The sequence below is a fragment of the Falco rusticolus genome, chromosome 15, assembly GCF_015220075.1.
Source record: "Falco rusticolus isolate bFalRus1 chromosome 15, bFalRus1.pri, whole genome shotgun sequence".
In the NCBI taxonomy this organism is placed as follows: domain Eukaryota; kingdom Metazoa; phylum Chordata; class Aves; order Falconiformes; family Falconidae; genus Falco; species Falco rusticolus.
In genome coordinates, this window is record NC_051201.1 from 22,502,295 (window position 1) to 22,520,634 (window position 18,340).

The following is an 18,340-nucleotide window of genomic DNA, read 5'->3' on the forward strand; positions in this document are numbered from 1 at the left end:
ACCATGACAAGCTTTTTGAACGTCTGGTTTTCTGTTACCCTGGTCATCCCTTTTCTGCATTCATTATAGTTGGAGGTCTCTTTCCTGAAGATGTACAACAAGCAGCATGCACATCACTTAAGGCAAATCTTCCTAGAGATTTCTGTTAGTGATCTGTAGGGGAGTAACTTTTCTGGTACATAAATTGATTTTATTTACCTTCCTTGTGGCTAGTAATGCTTCTGTGGCTGTCTAGGATAGCCAGCATACAAACAAATTATGAGTTTCCCAAACTATGAGTTTCCAAATTGCTGCAAAACCCCCAATTAGTTCTTAGAGCACACTTAGTAATTTTTTAATCCAACGTGGAGCCTGCACTGTAGGCAATCAGCAGAAAAGCAAAACCTTTCCAGGCCTTATCCATTTCACCTTCCTCCAAAACACTGAGGCAGAGTCCTGGCTTTTCTAAGTATGAGAGAATCGGGAAAAAATGCCACACAGGCAGAGGTAAAGGCGAGTACTGCACCCACGAGGGCAGGGTAGTGCCTGTAAGACTTTTGGGGGGATGCTTTTTCCTGGAGTAGGCTGGCTTAAGCTGTCCCCACTGTGTAGACACCCTGCTAATCTTTCTGCAGCTTAGATATCTTTCCCAAAAGGGTGATGTGTAGTACACGTGAGAAGACAAGATAATTTGATGCTGTGATAATGTGAGCACACAGGGAAGTGGGAGACTTACCCAAAAGCATTAATTAAATGTTTTGATTAAATGCTTGCAAAAAATTTCACAATGCTTCTTTAGACAGAACTTGTTGTAGGAATGTAAAGTGTTGTTATAAAGTTATTTCAGGTAATTCTATTTGCATCATGTAGCAGTTGAAGTTCTAGCAACAGAAACAGGACTTGAATGACACCCAAATCAGTAAGATAAGGATTACAGATAATGATTTGCTGCAGATGCATACAGAAAGAGTAAGAGATGACTGAGGGGTTGTTTTTTCAGCATGGGAGACTGTCAATAATCTTACTTAAAGATTATGTAATCTATTCAATAACTTATTTTTTTTTAGATAGATCTCCTTCAGACTACTCTCTACAGTGTTATCAGCATGAATGCCCTCAGTGCTTAAATTAATTTTTTCTGGTAGGGTGAGCCTTTATCTAGTCCAGGCAATGTGGCATTACAGGTTAAAACTCAAGTAAATTTTGTTGCTGTTAAATAACAGACACTGCAGGAAGATAGATAGAATGGTCCCTTTTCGATAATCCTGTTTTCCATGTAAATCCAAACTAGGGAGGTGGTTGTCTTAGATGAAAACAAATTGGGAAGAGCTCTTGGGCTGTCTGATCTCTCTTGTCTGCTTTGCAAAAAAGAATCAGATTAATGAATGTAAACAGATTAAGGCTAAACAAGGGAACATATCTGAGGGGCATCAGAACTCTGCTGACACCAAAGAACTCTATGGAAAATCAACATTAAGGGCCTAACATTGCTGTATCGTTTTAATTAATGGGAGCAAATAATGGCTTTCAGAGAAGTCCTGAGTGCTGGCAAGAGAAGTGTGACTTTCCAGGGGGCAAAAAGACTTGAGGGAGGTGAGAAGTGGCTTGAAGACCCTGGCTTTAGGCAGGTGTTGCTTGGGGTGGCAGTGACTTGTGGAGTCCTTTAGCACATTGGCTCACATGGAAAGGCAAGCAGCGTGGGGCCTCTTTGGGCACAGTGTCTGATGCAGTTAAATCTACCTAAAACCATCTCTGCTATTATCCTACTGTGTCTTATATAGAAAAATAACACTGAAGAAAAAGGAGAATGTACACAGACCAAGTAGAGACAGAGATTACTAAGGTTCAGAGAGATGAGAATAAGAGAGAATAACAAAAAGGCAGTATGTCTGAAAAAGGAGGGGGGAACATGGTAAAAACAGAAGGAGAGACGGGGCATGGAAGGGAAAATGATTGATAGAGCAATATTAGACCCTTAATGTTGTTTTACTACTGCCCCCAGCAAACTGAGAGCAAGATGCACTATGCCAGTGCAGCAATGTACCACTGGTTCCTGAAGTGACAGCCCTTCTGCCTACTGATCTTTGTAGAAGTGTCATTTTAGGTTTTGTAAGAGACAGTAAATAAGAAGTTGAAGCGTGAATACGAGAAGGGAAGGGAGACTGTCAAGAACTTGGGGGGGGGGAAAGGGCACTTACAGCTTCTGTTCAGATCCATTTTCTCTTTCTTCAGTGCCAATTGTACCTTTCAACAAATACCAGTTGTCAACAGAATTTGATGTTTAAATACTGCTGGTTGTTACAGACTCCCAGCCTGTGCTGACATTGGAGGACAGTGGGTTTCTGCTTTCAACATGAAGTGTATCTCTTTAAAAATGCCCAGGTTTTTCTTGTGATGTTTATTACCTTGTTTGACTTTGAAGTTCTCGGAGAGAGGTTTCTGGGGCAACCAAGAGGATGTTTGATGTGGGCTCTTCAAGACCAAACACCAAATGTGAATGGAAGTAATAAGAAATATTATGAGATCTGAAACCAGTTCTTCCCAATTTTCTAATTTTTTCAATGTCTGGCTGATTTGTCTAGGAATTGACAATTTCTGATTGAAGCTGTTTTCTCCCTTCTTGGTGTATTTATAAATTCTAGCCCCATGTGTTCCTTCTGGATCTATTAAATTGTGAGTACATTTTGTAGCTGTAGCCTTTTACCTGGGGCATGTTAGGTCTCTTCTCTACTCATCACCAACCTTCTTGAATTTTTTTGGCATTCAGTTATCTTGGAAATACCTATGGCTCTGTAAAATGTGGTTTACATCAATTGTTGGTATCAGACATTGTTGCATGGACAGACCCGTATATATGACAAGGTTGTCTTAAGCTTTATTTCCATATAAAACAAAGCTTAAAATTAGAGGTGCAGATGGTGGGGGCCCTGATTTCTGCACCCCCCCACCCCTGTCTTCCATAATGTAATCAGCTGAACAGAGGTTTAGCATATCTCAAAGCAGTATTTCCTTTTGAGATGGGTGAGGCAATTAAATGTGAGCAAAAAAGAAAGCCTGGAGGGAGCTAATGGACATTGCTCCTTGTTGCCATGAAAGAATGGCAAGATAATTATATGAGATATGGAAATGTCTCGTTGCAGTAGTAGGTGATACAGGTCATCTCGCAGAGTCTGCATGCTCCCAGTGAGCTCATGCCATGCTCCCAGGGGTTTGAATTGCAAAGAGGCAGGTGACTCCAGCTGCTAGCGTGTTCCCAATTGATGCAGGAGTGTGCAAATCTATGCAGGTCCGTCATCAGCTGCTCTCCTCTGAGTGGCTGCTGAAAAGTTGTGCACGCGCATGTGAACTTTCTAGGCTTAACCTGCATTAGAAAGCCTGTGTGCATGTGTGTAAGCTTTCTGTAGAGCTCTAGAGCATATGTGTCATGGGTGGTGAGACCAGAAAAGCAGATGTCCTGAACATGCCCCTCCTACTTGGGGATTAAAGATGCTCAGGGGAAGGCAAGATAGAAGCTGAGAGACACGTCCCTGACTTGCTGCCGGAGACAGCAGCTTCTGCAGCTTCAATGGGCCTCTGCTCTTCCGTCAAATAGTATCCTGCAGCTCCATTTCCAGCAACCATCCCCTTCTTTTGGTTAACCAGAGAGGAGGAGGATGGCCTATGCTGAGGAAGACAGGTAAGGTGCTGTATAGTAGGGGGTGCACAGACATTCAAGCTGGAAGGGGCTAGCAAAATTGCATCACTTCTTCCTTGCCTTGTTTTCCTCTTCTTCTTACTGGGCACTCCATAAATGTCAGACAACGGCTGCTCAGAAGTAAACATCTTATTATTGAAGAGGAATCTGGCCATCTGCCTCTGTCAGGTGCTGGTATTATGAAATATGGCAATGAGCAGATGACCTTGGGAGAGTTATGGGCCAGAAGAGGCAGATACTGTGGTGTGGAGAACCATACACTGCAAAAATGTATGGTGGTATGCCCCTCTAAAATGTAACACTTTATTTGTTTATTGGGATATGCCTGCTTTGCAGATGGATTTGCTTTCAATCAACCTAGAAGCACAATGAGGGTAGGCTTTTTTCATGCCATAAAAGATCTGTCATCAGTGGCAGTCCTGTGTTTTGCTGCAGACATGTTTCTCCAGTGGATGACAGCAATCACAATAAAAAGGATTGTGCTTTTAGCTGATCCTGTGATTTAATCCAGAGCAATGCTACTGAGCACTATTATTAGGCGTGTCTCGTTGGAGACAGAGTAGCTATAGGAGGCTTTGTGCTACTTATATTCAGGCTGTCAAAAAGCTCACACAGACCTCAGGCTCATGCAGTTCCATGCCAGACATCACATTTGGTGACCCACCGGTCAAATTCCCCTTCCACTCCCACTAAGCAGGTATCTCCTTTGCATTCAGAAATTATCTGTGCCTGCCAGTCCTCTTTGATGCTGTGTGTCTAGAAGATTTCTGAAAACTTAATATCACAAGCAGGGCACTGCAGATGAATTTTGGCATCATTGTGCTCTCGGCACTGGGGACAGCTCTGACCTGTCCAAAGCCTTTGGGATGGAGAGGGCTCTGCAAGGCCCCTGCACACACGTTGAAGCTCCTTTCAGGCAAGGAGTTACACAGCACAGGAGCTCTAATTTTTTGCATAAGAAATATTTTAACATCTTCTGTTTAGAAGGAAAAAAAATTCCCTGAATCTCAGCATAGCTCAGTCAATCCCAATGTCTTCAGCAGACAATGAATGGGATTCATCCCCCACTCCTAACATTCTGGGGATATAGCAATAATATTCATTCTTTAATGCTATTTTGCAAGGACTTATTTTTTTTTAATAATTAAAAAACGGGGATTAATGGTCAAGAGGAAGAGCAGATCCTGGTGACCTCATTCTTTTCTTATGCCTGTCACAGGTACGTCCAAAGCTTGGATATTATGTTTAAATTCTCATGGTTCCCTCTAGGATTACTGTTATTCAACAGAGAAATTGGGAGAAATCGTTCATTAATGTATGTAAAGCACTTGTAAAGCTTTTGTCTGGGAACAAGGGATAATATAATCGGGGATAGGCTTTGTTAACATCACTTCCATAGTTGTGCTTGTTTCAGGAAAACCGGGAAAATTCAACACTATGTTATGGTAAATAACTTTCTCATTTCCAGACTTTTCCTTTGAAAAGTATTGCAGCTAAGTATGAGTCTTCATTTTAATTCATGCACATAGAAGTTAATTCTTATGGGATTGCAGGTTTATGACAGGCTCAGGTATTTTCGACATCCTAGTTTGTAACTAGGAATGTAAGTTTGATGTACCAGACATTGGACAGGACTCATAGCAGGAGCTAGACGCTAGGAGATGAAAAAGCTCACAGAAGATACCTGTGCAATAACTACCTACCTTGTCAGTATAAAGGAAAAAAAACCGAATTGAGATCCTTTATTTGAGTATTTTGTTATTTCAGTTAGAGGAACCAGTTGTACGCTGTCAGGTCCTCTTCATTGCTGGTCTGAGACATACTGGAGTGTGCAGCACCACTTTGAAAGCTTTGCTGTATGTTCTTGAAGGCTTCAGACAGCAGAATCATGACATGACTAAGGCTTGCACCTCTGGAAATAAGAGGCTTGATTTAAAAAAACCAAACCTAACATATTCATGAAGCAAACAGTGACTGCTTGTCAGCATCTCCAGTCAATTTTACATCATCTTCAACCCCACAATGTCGGATTCTCTCACCCCTTAATAAGCAGATCAATGTTTCACATAGAGAACCTGCTGCCCCTACCTGTGTTAGGTCACTCCGTGACCCAGTCCTATACCACATGCAGTCATTAATTTTACTCATCAAAGGTAATGATTGAGTCGCTATCAAGAAATACTGTTGGTACCCTTTTGAGGAGAGTTTCCAATCAACCTTGGTATTTACTTTCAGAAAGTATCTGTATTGTCCTATTGGAAATAGGATTATGGGATTATTCTTCTATTGATTTTGTTCCAAAACTGCGATTAATGCATCTGATGAATACTGGACTGACAGGCCTAAAAACTGAAGTACTTTCCCTTCTGTGAGACAGACGCACAAAAGGCAGTGTAATGCCAGCTTCTATCCCACCTTCTGGCAATGTGCCTCAGAGCTGGATAAGACATTTTTTTTGCCAAGGTGTTTGAGCAGTTCCCCTCTTAAATCAAACAGCATAAACCTAGGAGCCCAAATTCCTGTTTTCAGTTGTTTTGGTGTAGACTGATGTCATTGGGCCTCTTGCCTAGAACTAGACTGCAGATGTGACCCACTGCCCACCCTGTGGGAGAGAGGAGGATTAAAAAAATCTCCATTTTTAGCCTTCTGTAATGAAACCACAAGGTATTGAGAAGGTGGATGTTTAAGATGTGTACCAGCCCCAGAAGGAAGCACTTGGAGCTGATAGCACTCAGCACCTATGGAGATTGCCTTATCCATCTCTGTAGATGATGTTTGCCCCCTGTCCCGCTAGTCTACCTATTGCAGAGGACAGTGTCTACTCCCTTGGCAGCACAGCATCCCAGCTGTGCCATATGGGTGGCCTTGGACTTCCATCCTCTTGGATTCCCCCATCAGAGGCTGGACATCCCCAGGCACACACACATATAGGTTGCAATTTCTCAGTCTAACTGTGCTTTTGCATTCCTTTAACTCAGGAGAGATCAGAGCCCACCAGAAATAGGAGCTGGTTATGCCTTGTGACACTTCTGTGATCTGGATATCATTGGCCATTCTTCCACTATAGAATGAAACCAGCAAAGAGGATTCAAGTTATTTGCCTGTGGCCAGGAGTAAAATACATGACATTATAAGGGAAACATTGATAATAACAGCGAAGCTTTTATTATTTTAGTCTGAATGAAATTTCTTTTTCTTTGCAGCTTTTCAGGACTTTTGTCCTTTGAAGCTTGTTTTTTGGATGGGTTGATAGCCTCACTGGCCTGTTCTCCTTCTGCAGAAATAGCTATGAGGTGTATAAGGAAACAGCAGATTGGTTACGTGCCCATTCTGTCCAGCGCCCGAAGACTGCCATCATCTGTGGATCAGGACTGGGAGGTCTGGCCGATGCATTGGACAACAAGACAGTCTTTCTGTATGAGGACATCCCTCACTTCCCACGGAGCACAGGTTGGCACAACCCAGGGTGTCAGCATCCCATCCATCAGCAGCCTGCCACAGAGCCTTGCGGAGAGATAACTCAAGGCAGCGTGCACCACCCGTGTTGGTCTGCAAATCAGTCCAACAGTGGTGTAATGTGTGTTCACAGTAAAAAATAATAATAAAAAAACCCAAACAAACAAAAAAAACCTCCAAAAAAAAAATACATAATTCTGTGCTATGATATTTAATTGACTCAGCTCTCGGTTTCACAGTGCTTGGTCCCACTGTAATGCATAATCATCAATGGACAAATCCCTCTGAAGTCGAAGACCTTGAAACCTGTAACTAAAATGACACTCTACTAATTTCCAGTTGCAGGGCATGTTGGCAGATTGGTGTTTGGAGAGCTGAACGGGCAGCCCTGCGTGTGTATGCAGGGACGTTTCCACTATTATGAAGGACACACTACCAGCGCGGTGAGTTCTCCTTAAGAAAAATCATTCACGTAAGGTGAGGTATGTTGTAAAAGATGCAAAATTGACCACTTGCTTTAATATCCAGCTGCAGGAGTTAGCTCTTGCAATGAATCTTGCTTAGATATCAGATTTCTCTCCAAAAAATAAAACTGGGAGCTCAAACCAAGAGGTAGTCAGCTTCTGGTAGGTGAAGCTGATGCTGTGCAGCCATGCAAAGTGGCTAGTCCTGCTGTACTCACAGGGGAAAATAGTGTATCATACAAGGCAGATTAATTTACATGCTTTTAACTTGGTCATTTTAATCATTATTTAAATCAGCAACCAGGAAACTTTGAGTGATAACAATAATCTATTCTAATCTTCTTTTGCATTTGTATAGTTTACAGCTTTTTTTTTTGGCCCTCAAAGAATTCATTGGCTAATGTAACTTGGTATACCTTCCCAGTTAACATATGGAAGTATGTTATTATTTGTGTTAATATTACCTAACATGCACATATATACTTTTCAGTTTGAAAAGACCAATAATATTTATATACTGCCTGATAGTGTTGTGGTTTTTTTTTTATTTTGACAGCTTAGAGATTTTATTTGTGTAATACTTGGCACTGCTCAACTTCTTGTAGAAAAAACAAACTATTTTAAATGCACTTGATAGACAAACATGTCTTGATAAACTTAATAGAAAAACTAGGTTTATCCAGACATGTTTTCCTATTAAACTAAAATTAACTCATTTCTTTAAGATATTATGTCCATAGGCAGGAAATTTTCTGCTCACAGCTTCTTCAGCATTTTAGAGGTAGCAAATATCATCCCAATTCCTTCTTGACTTCTCAAAATTAAATTTTTAAATTTTTTTCTAGTTTCCGTTTGTTCCTTAACTTTGGATAAGTAGGTCAATGAAGTGAACTAACGTGAATAAAATGAAAGTAATAAAATAACCTCTCTGCTTCAGTAAAATGCAGCATTACTGTAAAAAAACTGGTTTATCAATTACTCTCCAAGTCCATGTGCGTAGGTAGTTACTTCAATCAGCACAGTAGTTTGATCTCTGCAAGACCCTGACAGCGAGGAAAAATTATCTGCATATTCTTTTTGTACCGCATTTATTTGACCTTAGTGCAACTGTAGGAAATGTGGGTTTGGATTTTAATGGTATTTATTTCAAGATTAGGTTTTAATACGTTTTAAAAACATTTAAATTCTATTTTAATTAGAGGAATATTTAAAAATGGAGAAAAAGTTGTTTCAACTCCTTGTAGCCTCATACAGACCCTTCTCTGTATCATGTAAGCTGTCCACAAATTGCAATACTACAAGTGTAGCAGTAGTAGCTGTCTACTAATTGAGATACTCATTGTACATATGCCTTTGGCTCTTGCAGGTCACCTTTCCCATCAGGGTCTTCTTTCTCCTGGGGGTGGAGATCTTGATTGTCACAAATGCTGCTGGGGGACTGAATCCCCACTTCCAAGTGGGGGACATCATGTTCATAAGAGATCACATCAGCATGTTTGGCTTGGGAGGGCATAATCCACTGCGTGGGCCAAATGATGAGAGGTAAGGCATCAGCTCCATGTTAGCAATTAACCCTTTCTTCCCCCAGCCACAGGCTGGGCCTGCCAGTTGCACCTGATGGCAAATATTTACTGAAAGGTAGAGTTTGACTCCAGGTACCCACGAGGGAAAAGTTAAAGCAAAGCTGTGCGCACTGTGCCACCTGTCCTGCCTTCCCCAAGCACCCTTCCTTGGCTGTTGCTTACTCTTACAAGCCTATAAGGAATTTACACGCAAACCTGCAGAAGGTTTTGCTGTATAAAAGTAGGCTTCTGATCCTTCTCCTAACATGGCCAACCATACCATCTGCTAAAGAGACCTGCTGCTGTCTGTTCTTGTCAGTCCTTCTCTCTGCTAGTTCCTCTTATTTGAGCAATGTGGTGAGATGCAGTGTCTCCAGCCTGCATCTTTCAACAGCTGTTTCTGGTGTGATGGAACTGATACAAAGAGGCCAGGCAGTAAGTTGACAGTGGAGCAAAGATAAAGCCTCTACATCTCCCGATAACCACCCTTGTATCCAGCCCATTAAACTGGGGTGCCTTTGTATTCACTTTGTATGGGTGCATCATGTATTCAATGAAGGCATCAGCCTGATGAGAGGTGGTTGTCTTGGAAGCTTCTTGGGAGACCTCTAGATCTACAAGGTCTGCTAGCTGAGCTGGGAAATCAGGCTTCCTATACCAGCTCTGTAGCGGAATCTTTACCTTATGGATGGTGCACAGATAGGCTTGTAACACACCCTCACCCCTAGTTGCCACCAGACATAGAGTTGCTTTGAGCAGGAGGTTGGATTTAGATGACCTCAGGGTTCCTTCCAACACAAATGGATCTGTGATCCTAAAAGCCTTCCCAGGCACCATCAGACTGGTAGGGTGAAAGGCAACCAGCACCAGCAAGGTCAGAGCACTGAGAAGGGGACATGCCGGATGGACCAGTGTTTACAAAAAAAAAAGTCCCTTGACTCTCTGATGGAGATAAAAAGAGTGTGAGGACACATCCATTGGAGATTCAGGGTGAGCAGAGGAGAGCACGTCAAATGTCCGGAAAGTCAACATGGAAGCAGTAAAGATTCAGAACTACCAGGAGCCTTATGGTGGGAAAGAAAGAGGCTGGATTGTGATGAGGGGATAACAGTAGCAAGAGTTATTTCCTACCTGAGCTGGCAGGAGGGAAGCCAGATGAAAGCCAGGTCTGTGAGGCCAGAGGACAGGCAATAGAGAGGTGGTGAAGGAGGTGCTAGCTTGTGAACAAGAGTGAGTTTAGATGACAGGATGGTGAAATCTGTTGTTGGCTTGGAACCTTCATCTTGAAAAAAGGATGTTTGCAGGACAGGTGTCTGCACTGTCTGGAGATCCTTCCAAAAGAAAGTTCTGGTGTGAGAGTAAGTTGGGCTGCCTGGCTTCCAGTTACTGTTGGTTCTTTCCTGATGTGACGCCAGGCCTGGCTTCTGCTTCTGAAGAAATCTGAAAGGTGTTAGCAACTGTCTCGGGGGAAATAAACTCTTCTGCAATTCAAATGGCAAGAGGACAGTACCCACCTGAGGCAGAATATCTTTAAATCTTCATAGAGGTTGGTGTGGGTTGAAGGAAAGAATGGTTAAAAAGCACCGAAGCCATATGGAGGAGTGTTTAAAGCGCTCTGGACTTGCATACTTGCTCTGGAACAGGAGGAAAAATGCCAATCAAACAGTAACTCCATCTGGACAGCATTCAAAGGCAGCATAGCTGTCTCATTGCCTCCCAAAAGCAGCTTCCTGGTGAAGACTGCAGTGCTCTGGGAGGTGACTTTTGTACTGCTGACCAAGGCATCAAAATGGGCAAAAGGTCTGTATGAATCAGCTCTCAAAGTACTGCAGAGCTTTAGCTGAACAAACTCCTCCTAAAATCCAGTCCAGCTCAGTCACCAGAAAGGATATACCTAAGCACAACAGAGTAAGACTAGAGGCAATGAAGTGATGTGAAAAAGGAATATACTGCAAGAATCTGAGGACTGAATTTAATAAATTAGAGGTTGGCTTCTGCATTGCTGGCCATCCTTCAGGAAAGAGAAGCAATTTTCATGGTGATGAATACTGATTACCTTAAACCAGATGGGAAAGCTTGTTTTTTATTTATATAATATTTAACGTTTATAAACACAAGCCACCTACCACCCTAAACATTCAGCTGGAAGAACGTGTAAACAAGCAGGAGCTTTAATAGCCTAGATGAGGGAACTTATCCTGTCCTACTGAACTGCGTTGGTGAACATGGCTGAGAGTTTATTTTCCAGATTTCCTCAGTGGCAGTGTACCAGTCTTTGCCATCTGCTTCTGCTCTCCTGAGTCAATAGTAGGATTCCCTCAGTCAGGAACAGAACTGAGCTGTTATCTTAAGACCCAAAGCAAGCAAGAGACCCAGCCTTGAAGCAGAAGGTGGAGGCTACCTAAAATATGGCCCTGGAGCTCCAATGTGTGCTGCTCTCCCCATTTCCCTGCAAGGGAGAACACCTAGAATGGGATGCCCTTGCCTAAACATGGACATCTAATACCATCTGACACTCTGCTGAGTATCCAATACCCATTCTCTTGGGCTGGCAGATGCAATATAAGACCTATAGGATGTGTGCATGCTCTGGACAGGCAGCAGAGGGGCAGGCAGAACCTACTGGGGCATCTCAAACGAGCCACTGAATTGTACTTCTGTCCTAGAAACATGTCCGAGCTTGTGTTTGGTGTGGTCTTGCTGTGCCAGGAACCAAGTGCAGAAGTGGATGCTCTTTCCTGGGTTGTATTTTCTGACTAGCAAGCTTTGTTCATCTGCCTTCCAAAAACAGTCATTCCTTGAGGCCCTTCAAACTGGTCTCACATAGACAGTAAAGGGAAAAGACTCAAATCTCATGTGATTTTTCCAGTGCACCCCACTCTGTTCCTGTTTCAAGCATGTGGGTGTTGGTGCGGGTATAGGACACCCCTTGATGCTGTGGTACAGGGCATCCCTGGCCGTGAGCCTGGTTAGTAGCTGCCTGCTGCAATGAGCCTTAAATGTAGTAACTGATGCTCCCTCGACCTGCCTCACCAGGGTGGCCTCTGGGTGCTGCAGGGAGCCTGTCTGCAGGCTGTTGTGCAGGAGAAGCCAAAGGCATCAGCTGTCTGATGGATCATGTTTGAAAGTCACTGTGGGCAGCTACTGGGGAGAGAGAGAACTGGCCATCAGTGCTCCCTAGAGACAGGAGTCCTTGGAAAGACTGTTCCAGAAGGGTTTGTGTGGTAGGAAGGCAGTGCCGGACCTTCCAACAGCTGTAACCTGTGTGCTGAGGGTTTCTAGCAGAAATGTCACAATGCAAGAATTATTGGACTGCATCACGGACTGCATCCGTGACAGTCTGCCCATAACACTTCCCTTTTGTCCAGAGGATGAACATCCCTGAACTCTGATGGAGGGAAGGTAGCGGCAGCAATATCAGCATGGCTGTGCCCTTTACTGCCTTGCAGGTTTGGAGTGAGGTTTCCCTGCATGTCAGATGCTTATGAACAAGATCTGCTCGGCCTGGCAATGGACAGTGCGCAGGAGCTGGGCTTTCTGAGCTTCATCCGAGAAGGAGTGTACTGTTTGCTGGCTGGTCCCTGCTATGAAACCATTGCTGAGTGCCGCGTGCTGCAGGCGCTGGGAGCAGATGCTGTAGGTAAGCTGCCCAGGCTGGGCTGGTAGGGTTGATTGGGCACATGGATTAAAGAGTCCTGCTCAAGGCTGACTTTCTTCAGTCTTTGACTCTTTGAGTCTCCTGGGCCTGAAGAAAAGAGCTCTGTATATTTCTGCTTAGCTCTGCGGTGGCTTAGTGCAGCTCCTAGGATGGGTCTGCAGAAAGTCTCTGTGCTTGTGGCTGCCCAGGACAGGGATCCTGGCACAACGTGTTTGTTTCCCAAACGCAAATGTCCCATGCTCAGATGGCTCGACTTCAGCAGGGCTGATTGGGGCCCAATCAGAAGTGAAGTCCTTTTCATTTTTTTATTGTTTTTGAAATTTTTTATTCTGAGACCATAGGCAGTAAGAGTCTGGATTGTTTAGAGATGGTAATTATGGATACCTTCCCAACTGCATATGAGGAAAGTAAGAGTCATGATCCATATGATTCCTCCAGCTTGATCCCTGGCTCATGGAATTCTGTTCGTTAGCATCTACAGATTTACTGTGTGTGAGGAAAGGAGCTCAGCTCCCCACAAAGCCATTTTTCTTTGCAGCAGCTTTTTTAGCCAAGGAGAAGAGCCAAATGACACAGCACACCAGTGTCTCTTAGCAAGGCTGCAAGCAGTCTGACACGTCTTGGGGAGAGAGAGAAATCACACACAGGAATCAGATGTGGGATGTTTATTGTGCTGAGCAGAGTTGTAACTGTAGTGCTATAGCTATTGCAGCCTCACAAATATCACAGCCTGTAACTATTGCACAGCTCAGAAATAGAGTTGAGGGGGGAATGAGACAAGGGCATGCATCGAAGATAGGATCATGGTTTGCAGCCTTAGAGAGATCTTGTTTTGGTGTAAATCCTGATGACTCATCCTGGTCCTTTCTCCCCTGCCATAGGCATGAGCACTGTCCCAGAAGTAATCGTAGCCAGGCATTGTGGCCTCCGAGTCCTTGGGATCTCCCTCATCACCAACAAAGTGGTGATGAGCTACAACAGTCAAGAAAAAGCCAACCACGAGGAAGTCCTGCGCATCTCGGTGGTCCGGGCTGAAGTCCTGCAGAAACTAGTCACACACCTCCTTGGCAAACTGCGGGAAAGCACAAACTCTGCATGACCTCCAGCCATTTATCATTCATACAATAACGAGTGAGCACTAGCGGGTGCTGGGGGAGAGCTGTTGTTGAGGCTGTCCCCTTCTGCTCTTCTGATTTTGAATAGACCTTTTGATCTTTGTCCCGGTGCTTTAGCTGGTTACGTACAGAGGTTTGCTTTTGAATTTTGCTAGAACGATCCCCTTGTTTTGGTCACTGGCTACTAACAGCTTTCTGGCACTTAGACAGGGTCTGACCTCTGGCAGATTCCCAAACCCATATGTCAGCAATGAGCCCCTTGGTACTCTGAGCTCCAGCTCCCCCTCATTTTGCTGCAGTGTTCGGTGTTTCTCACCAGTGGTGCTGCCTCTCTCAGCACAGCACCCTCCAGCTCTGAGTCTCTGCTCCCCTACTGCACTGAGCCCCCAGGCCATGGGCCAGGTGGAGAGCTGGTCGCAGGGCTCAGTGCCTGCTGGGCATGTTTTGGTAGGGCCTCATCTGAAGCCCAGTGGAAGTCCACAAAAAGCCTGAGTTTTGGGTGAGGACCTGGCTGTGTAAAATGGGCTGGACTAAAGATGAGACCTGTCTGGAACAAGCAATGCTGCAGAGCGGGTGAATTGTGATTGGCTTTACAGCTCGGAAAACCCCTGCAACCCCATGCATGGGGTTGTGTTCCCTTACCATCCCAGGTGTCCCAGAAAGCCCTCTCTTTGCACACAGCCACAGAGCTCGGGAGCTGTTTGCTGTGATGCGGCATGCCCCCCGGCACCCCCTTGCACCTCCCTGCTCTGTTTTCAGCCTTGAATCACTGTTGCTCTATTTAATAGCGGGTGAAAGAGCAGCTCAGATGGCGTGACTTGTCCATGCACAAGTGGCCAAGCTGGAAACAGGATCCAGGTCCAGCTCTGCCTGATTTTGTTCCTTCTGGTTCTCTGATCTCAGAGATCAGCAGCTTGAGCCACTTGCACTGGAGACCCAGTTACCTCTTGGTGTCCCAAGACAGAGATATCCGTTTGACTCGGTGTTTCAGCCCAGCTTTGCTCTGCTGCAGTCCCTGCAGCAGATATTAGAGCACCAATGGTTTGTGGAGGTTAGTGATGTGAAATTACAGTGGAAATTATTTTGGAACAAGTATGATATTTTTGTGACTTTCCTGGTTCTCTTACATGAAGAAGTAGAGCCTAGCAATGAGTAAAGGGTAAAGGGGAGAGGCCATCATGCTCTCTTTCATGACCATGCTGATGGTCTGTCAAGGAGGGGTGAATATTCACCAGAATGGTCTGTTATTCATTGTTTCCCAAAGGTCAAGCTGAGCAGAGAACGCAGCTGGATGTGAAACAGTGACTGTAATTATTAGGTAACCTTTTTCCATTCATTTATCTTCAAGTTCTTTTAAAGCACATCACTGTCACAGCTAAATGTTTTCGGTTGACATGGTGGTCTGAACTGAAGACACCCAACTGGTGATGGAGAGCTCCCAGTCTGCCTTCCTAAATTTAGCTGATCAGTTGTTTATTCTTGATGCTCGCCCTCCGTCGCAGCCTTCAGCCTTCCGTGGCATTTCTTCAGCTCTGGGTGCAAAATGACGTTGTGGCCTGGTGAGTGTTTTCTGGATGGGTATTTGCTTGAAGCCCTTCATGCTGGAGTTGCTGGTCTCAACTGCTGTACTAATGGTGCAGATCTTGCCACCAGGAAGAACAGAGTTGTGCTGTGCATGTTTTCCATGAAACTGTAGCACTTCAAGTGTAGGAGTGACCACCCTGTCCCCTTCTCTTCTCCTGGGCACATTTACTTGTGGTCAGTCCCGACAAATATTTACCCAGCCTGGTCTCAAGGACCTCCTGGAGGAGGAGGATTTGTTGCCTGTGCTCTGGCAGAATTGCTTGTTCAGCAGCTCCTGGCACTTGGGGGAGCCCTCAGAGATCCCAGCTTTTTCCATTTGGTGGGTCTGGCTGTCAAGACAGTCTCAGGGTGGTGATACGCAGAGGGGAAGATTCCAGCTCCTTTTCCCACAAGGCTGTTGCCTTTTCAGATCTAGCCAGGGGTGAAGTGCTTGTCAACAGTGGCAGCAAAGCAGTGAAATGTGAAAAGTGGCAGATGTGCAGAACAAGAAGGAACCACTTCTACCTGCTCCCTTTTCAGGCTTCTCCCTGTATGGGCTTGTTACAGGGCAGAGAGAAAAAGAAAATGCCTAGAAAATGGTGCTTTGCATTTGTCTAATGCTTGGTGTATACAAAGTCTCTCAGCTGAGTGGAAGCCAGCTGTGCAGCTAGCTGTAGCTAGTGAGCAGCCAGAGCAGCTCAGGCTGGGATTTCAGCAGACTCCAGTCACTAATTGGACTCAGGTTGGACTGCAATGTGAAGGGAGGCATCCACAAAACCTGCTGGTGCGCTGGTACTTCTCAGGCCAGGCTCAGGGTGCTGAGGAGCCTGGCAGCAGCACCTGCTTCTGCTAGGCTGGGTCTGCTCCTCTCTCCAGCTGTGCCACGGGCAGAGGGTGAAACCTGTGCCAAGCACTTGTATCTGAGTACAACTGAAAAACAACATAAAACTGAATCTGCAAGTCACCACGGAACTAAATCTTTGGCTAATTGTGTCTGTTCTTAAAGAAATATTTTTCTAAATAGCATTTGGACCCTTAAACAGTGGGGGGGCTCTTATTCCTGCTGCCCAAGGTTGACTTGGATGGCTCCAACTTGGCATGAACATCCTGATTATTGTCTCTGTAAATGACAGGAGGGAAGATGCCCTGGGCACTTTGGAAAGAATCTTGCTCGGGCTTTGGGAGAGAGGGGGAATACAAGAGCGAGTGGGTTTGTCTGGTTTTGGAAATACTTTTAATCCAGCTTCAGGGTTTTGTGTAAGGAAGGAACTGGGAGAAAATAAAACCGGTTGTGGACATCTGGGCACTTTGCACAGGTATTTTGTGCTGACCCCACTAGGCTGAGCAACTCTCGGGGCAAGGCAGGGGGGAAACAAGAACAAAAGGGTCTCAGCTAACTTCTGCGCAGCTGAAAGGTGCGATGGGCTGTGGTGGTGCCAGTGCAGCAGCCTGTGCTGGAGGCAGGACGTGGTTTCCTTGATGCTTTTATTTAGTGTTCTTGGTGCTTTCTGGGAGCATCCATGGCTGAAATGAATAGACTGTAAGACAACCTCAGCTTGCTTTCATTCCTGAACTGCGCCTCTTATCTCTGTCTGAAACTGTGGTTGCAGGGATAATCTGGAAGACAAATGAAAAGCTAAAAAAATGGCAAGTGGAAAAAGAATGCCAAATTGCATGACTGCTCCTGGCACACTCAGTGCCGTGGTTAGCAGTGAACTCAGCTGCCATCCCCATGGCAAGGGCACGCAGGGAGGACCTGTGCTAGTGTGGGACAGAGGTGGCACAGCTGCTCTTTCATTCTCTCACAGCCATGGGTTCACAAGCCAGTCTGGCCCATCCTTTGCGCCAGCTCTTTTCCTTGCTCATCAGCCCAGAGAAAACTCTTCAGACCATGGGGTCCCACTGCTTCTAGTCCCCGGAGAAGATGGAGGTGTTATATTGACACCCTCACACATCATTCACATGCAAGTGTGATGTCAAGAAAAGAAATCTTGATATAACCCTTGGATGGACCATATCATGAGTTTGTAAGTAGAGATCTCTGCTGTTGTCTCAGAAACAACCCTGCAGCCTCCCCCAAAACACCTGGTGGTGTGACCCATTCTGTTTCCTTTGCAAGGCTTGGTTTCCCAGACTTTCTTTTACATGAGATTTGCTGTTTGCACTCTTTTCTACATAAAAGTAAACCAGAAAGCTTTTTAAAAAATGTGTTCTCTGTCTCGGCTCAGCAGCTGAACATATGCTTTGCCTTCAAGTTATCAACATTCCCTCAGACATTTCTCTTTACTGAAAACCGGCAGTTGAATTAAGGGGTTTCTGCTATGATAGTGTTCATGGTTTTTTTCCAAAAGCTTTAGGTCTTCACTGCTGGGAAGAATTAATCTCTTCCTGCCCCACTGAATATGTGGAGCAAGGGGGAGTGATGTGGTGCAGGTGCATCAGTGGGCTGATCCTGGTTTGTCGCTGAATTAAAGCCTGACTCTATATGCAGCGTGATGGTCTGTTATTTCCAAAATCTGATGGCACTTTTAGATGGGAATCTGTTTAAGAGCCGGGACATAGGTGAAAGCTGGAAGGAACCATCCAGCCTTTTCTCCTGCAGAGGGTAAGTCCCCTCCTGCCCCAGCTCTGCCCAGACACCCATGCTGGGGGATGGCTTTGAAGAGCAGCACAGTCCCCACTTGCTGATCTTGGCTGAAACTTCACAGCCTTCTCTGAAACTCTTGTTCTTAATCTTAGCAAACCCCTTGATGGACTAACAAGCCGTTCTTGCCCCACTGGGTGCTTTGCAGAGGCAGCATTTCCCCAGAGATGGCAGGGAGTGGGTTCAGGGCACTGCCGGGGCCCAT

The 18,340-nt window shown here is 44.9% G+C and overlaps 1 protein-coding gene across 1 annotated transcript; it reads left to right on the forward strand.

Moving 5' to 3' along the window:
* The first annotated feature begins 2,170 nt into the window (after positions 1-2,170).
* Positions 2,171-17,977, forward strand: LOC119157729 (purine nucleoside phosphorylase). Its single transcript, XM_037408907.1, has 6 exons — positions 2,171-3,655; positions 6,954-7,123; positions 7,469-7,572; positions 8,960-9,135; positions 12,605-12,795; positions 13,695-17,977. The coding sequence occupies exons 1-6, from the start codon at positions 3,633-3,635 to the stop codon at positions 13,910-13,912; spliced, it is 882 nt and encodes a 293-aa protein (XP_037264804.1). The 5' UTR covers positions 2,171-3,632; the 3' UTR covers positions 13,913-17,977.
* Positions 17,978-18,340: the final 363 nt, after the last annotated feature.

What these genes read in the sequence shown, in the direction of transcription:
- LOC119157729 (XM_037408907.1), top strand. Translation starts at nt 3,633, where the DNA reads ATGGCCTATGCTGAGGAAGACAG. An exon ending in GCCTATGCTGAGGAAGACAG is followed by an intron (nt 3,656 to 6,953) that starts GTAAGGTGCTGT and finishes CTCCTTCTGCAG; the next exon opens with AAATAGCTATGAGGTGTATA. An exon ending in TCACTTCCCACGGAGCACAG is followed by an intron (nt 7,124 to 7,468) that starts GTTGGCACAACC and finishes ACTAATTTCCAG; the next exon opens with TTGCAGGGCATGTTGGCAGA.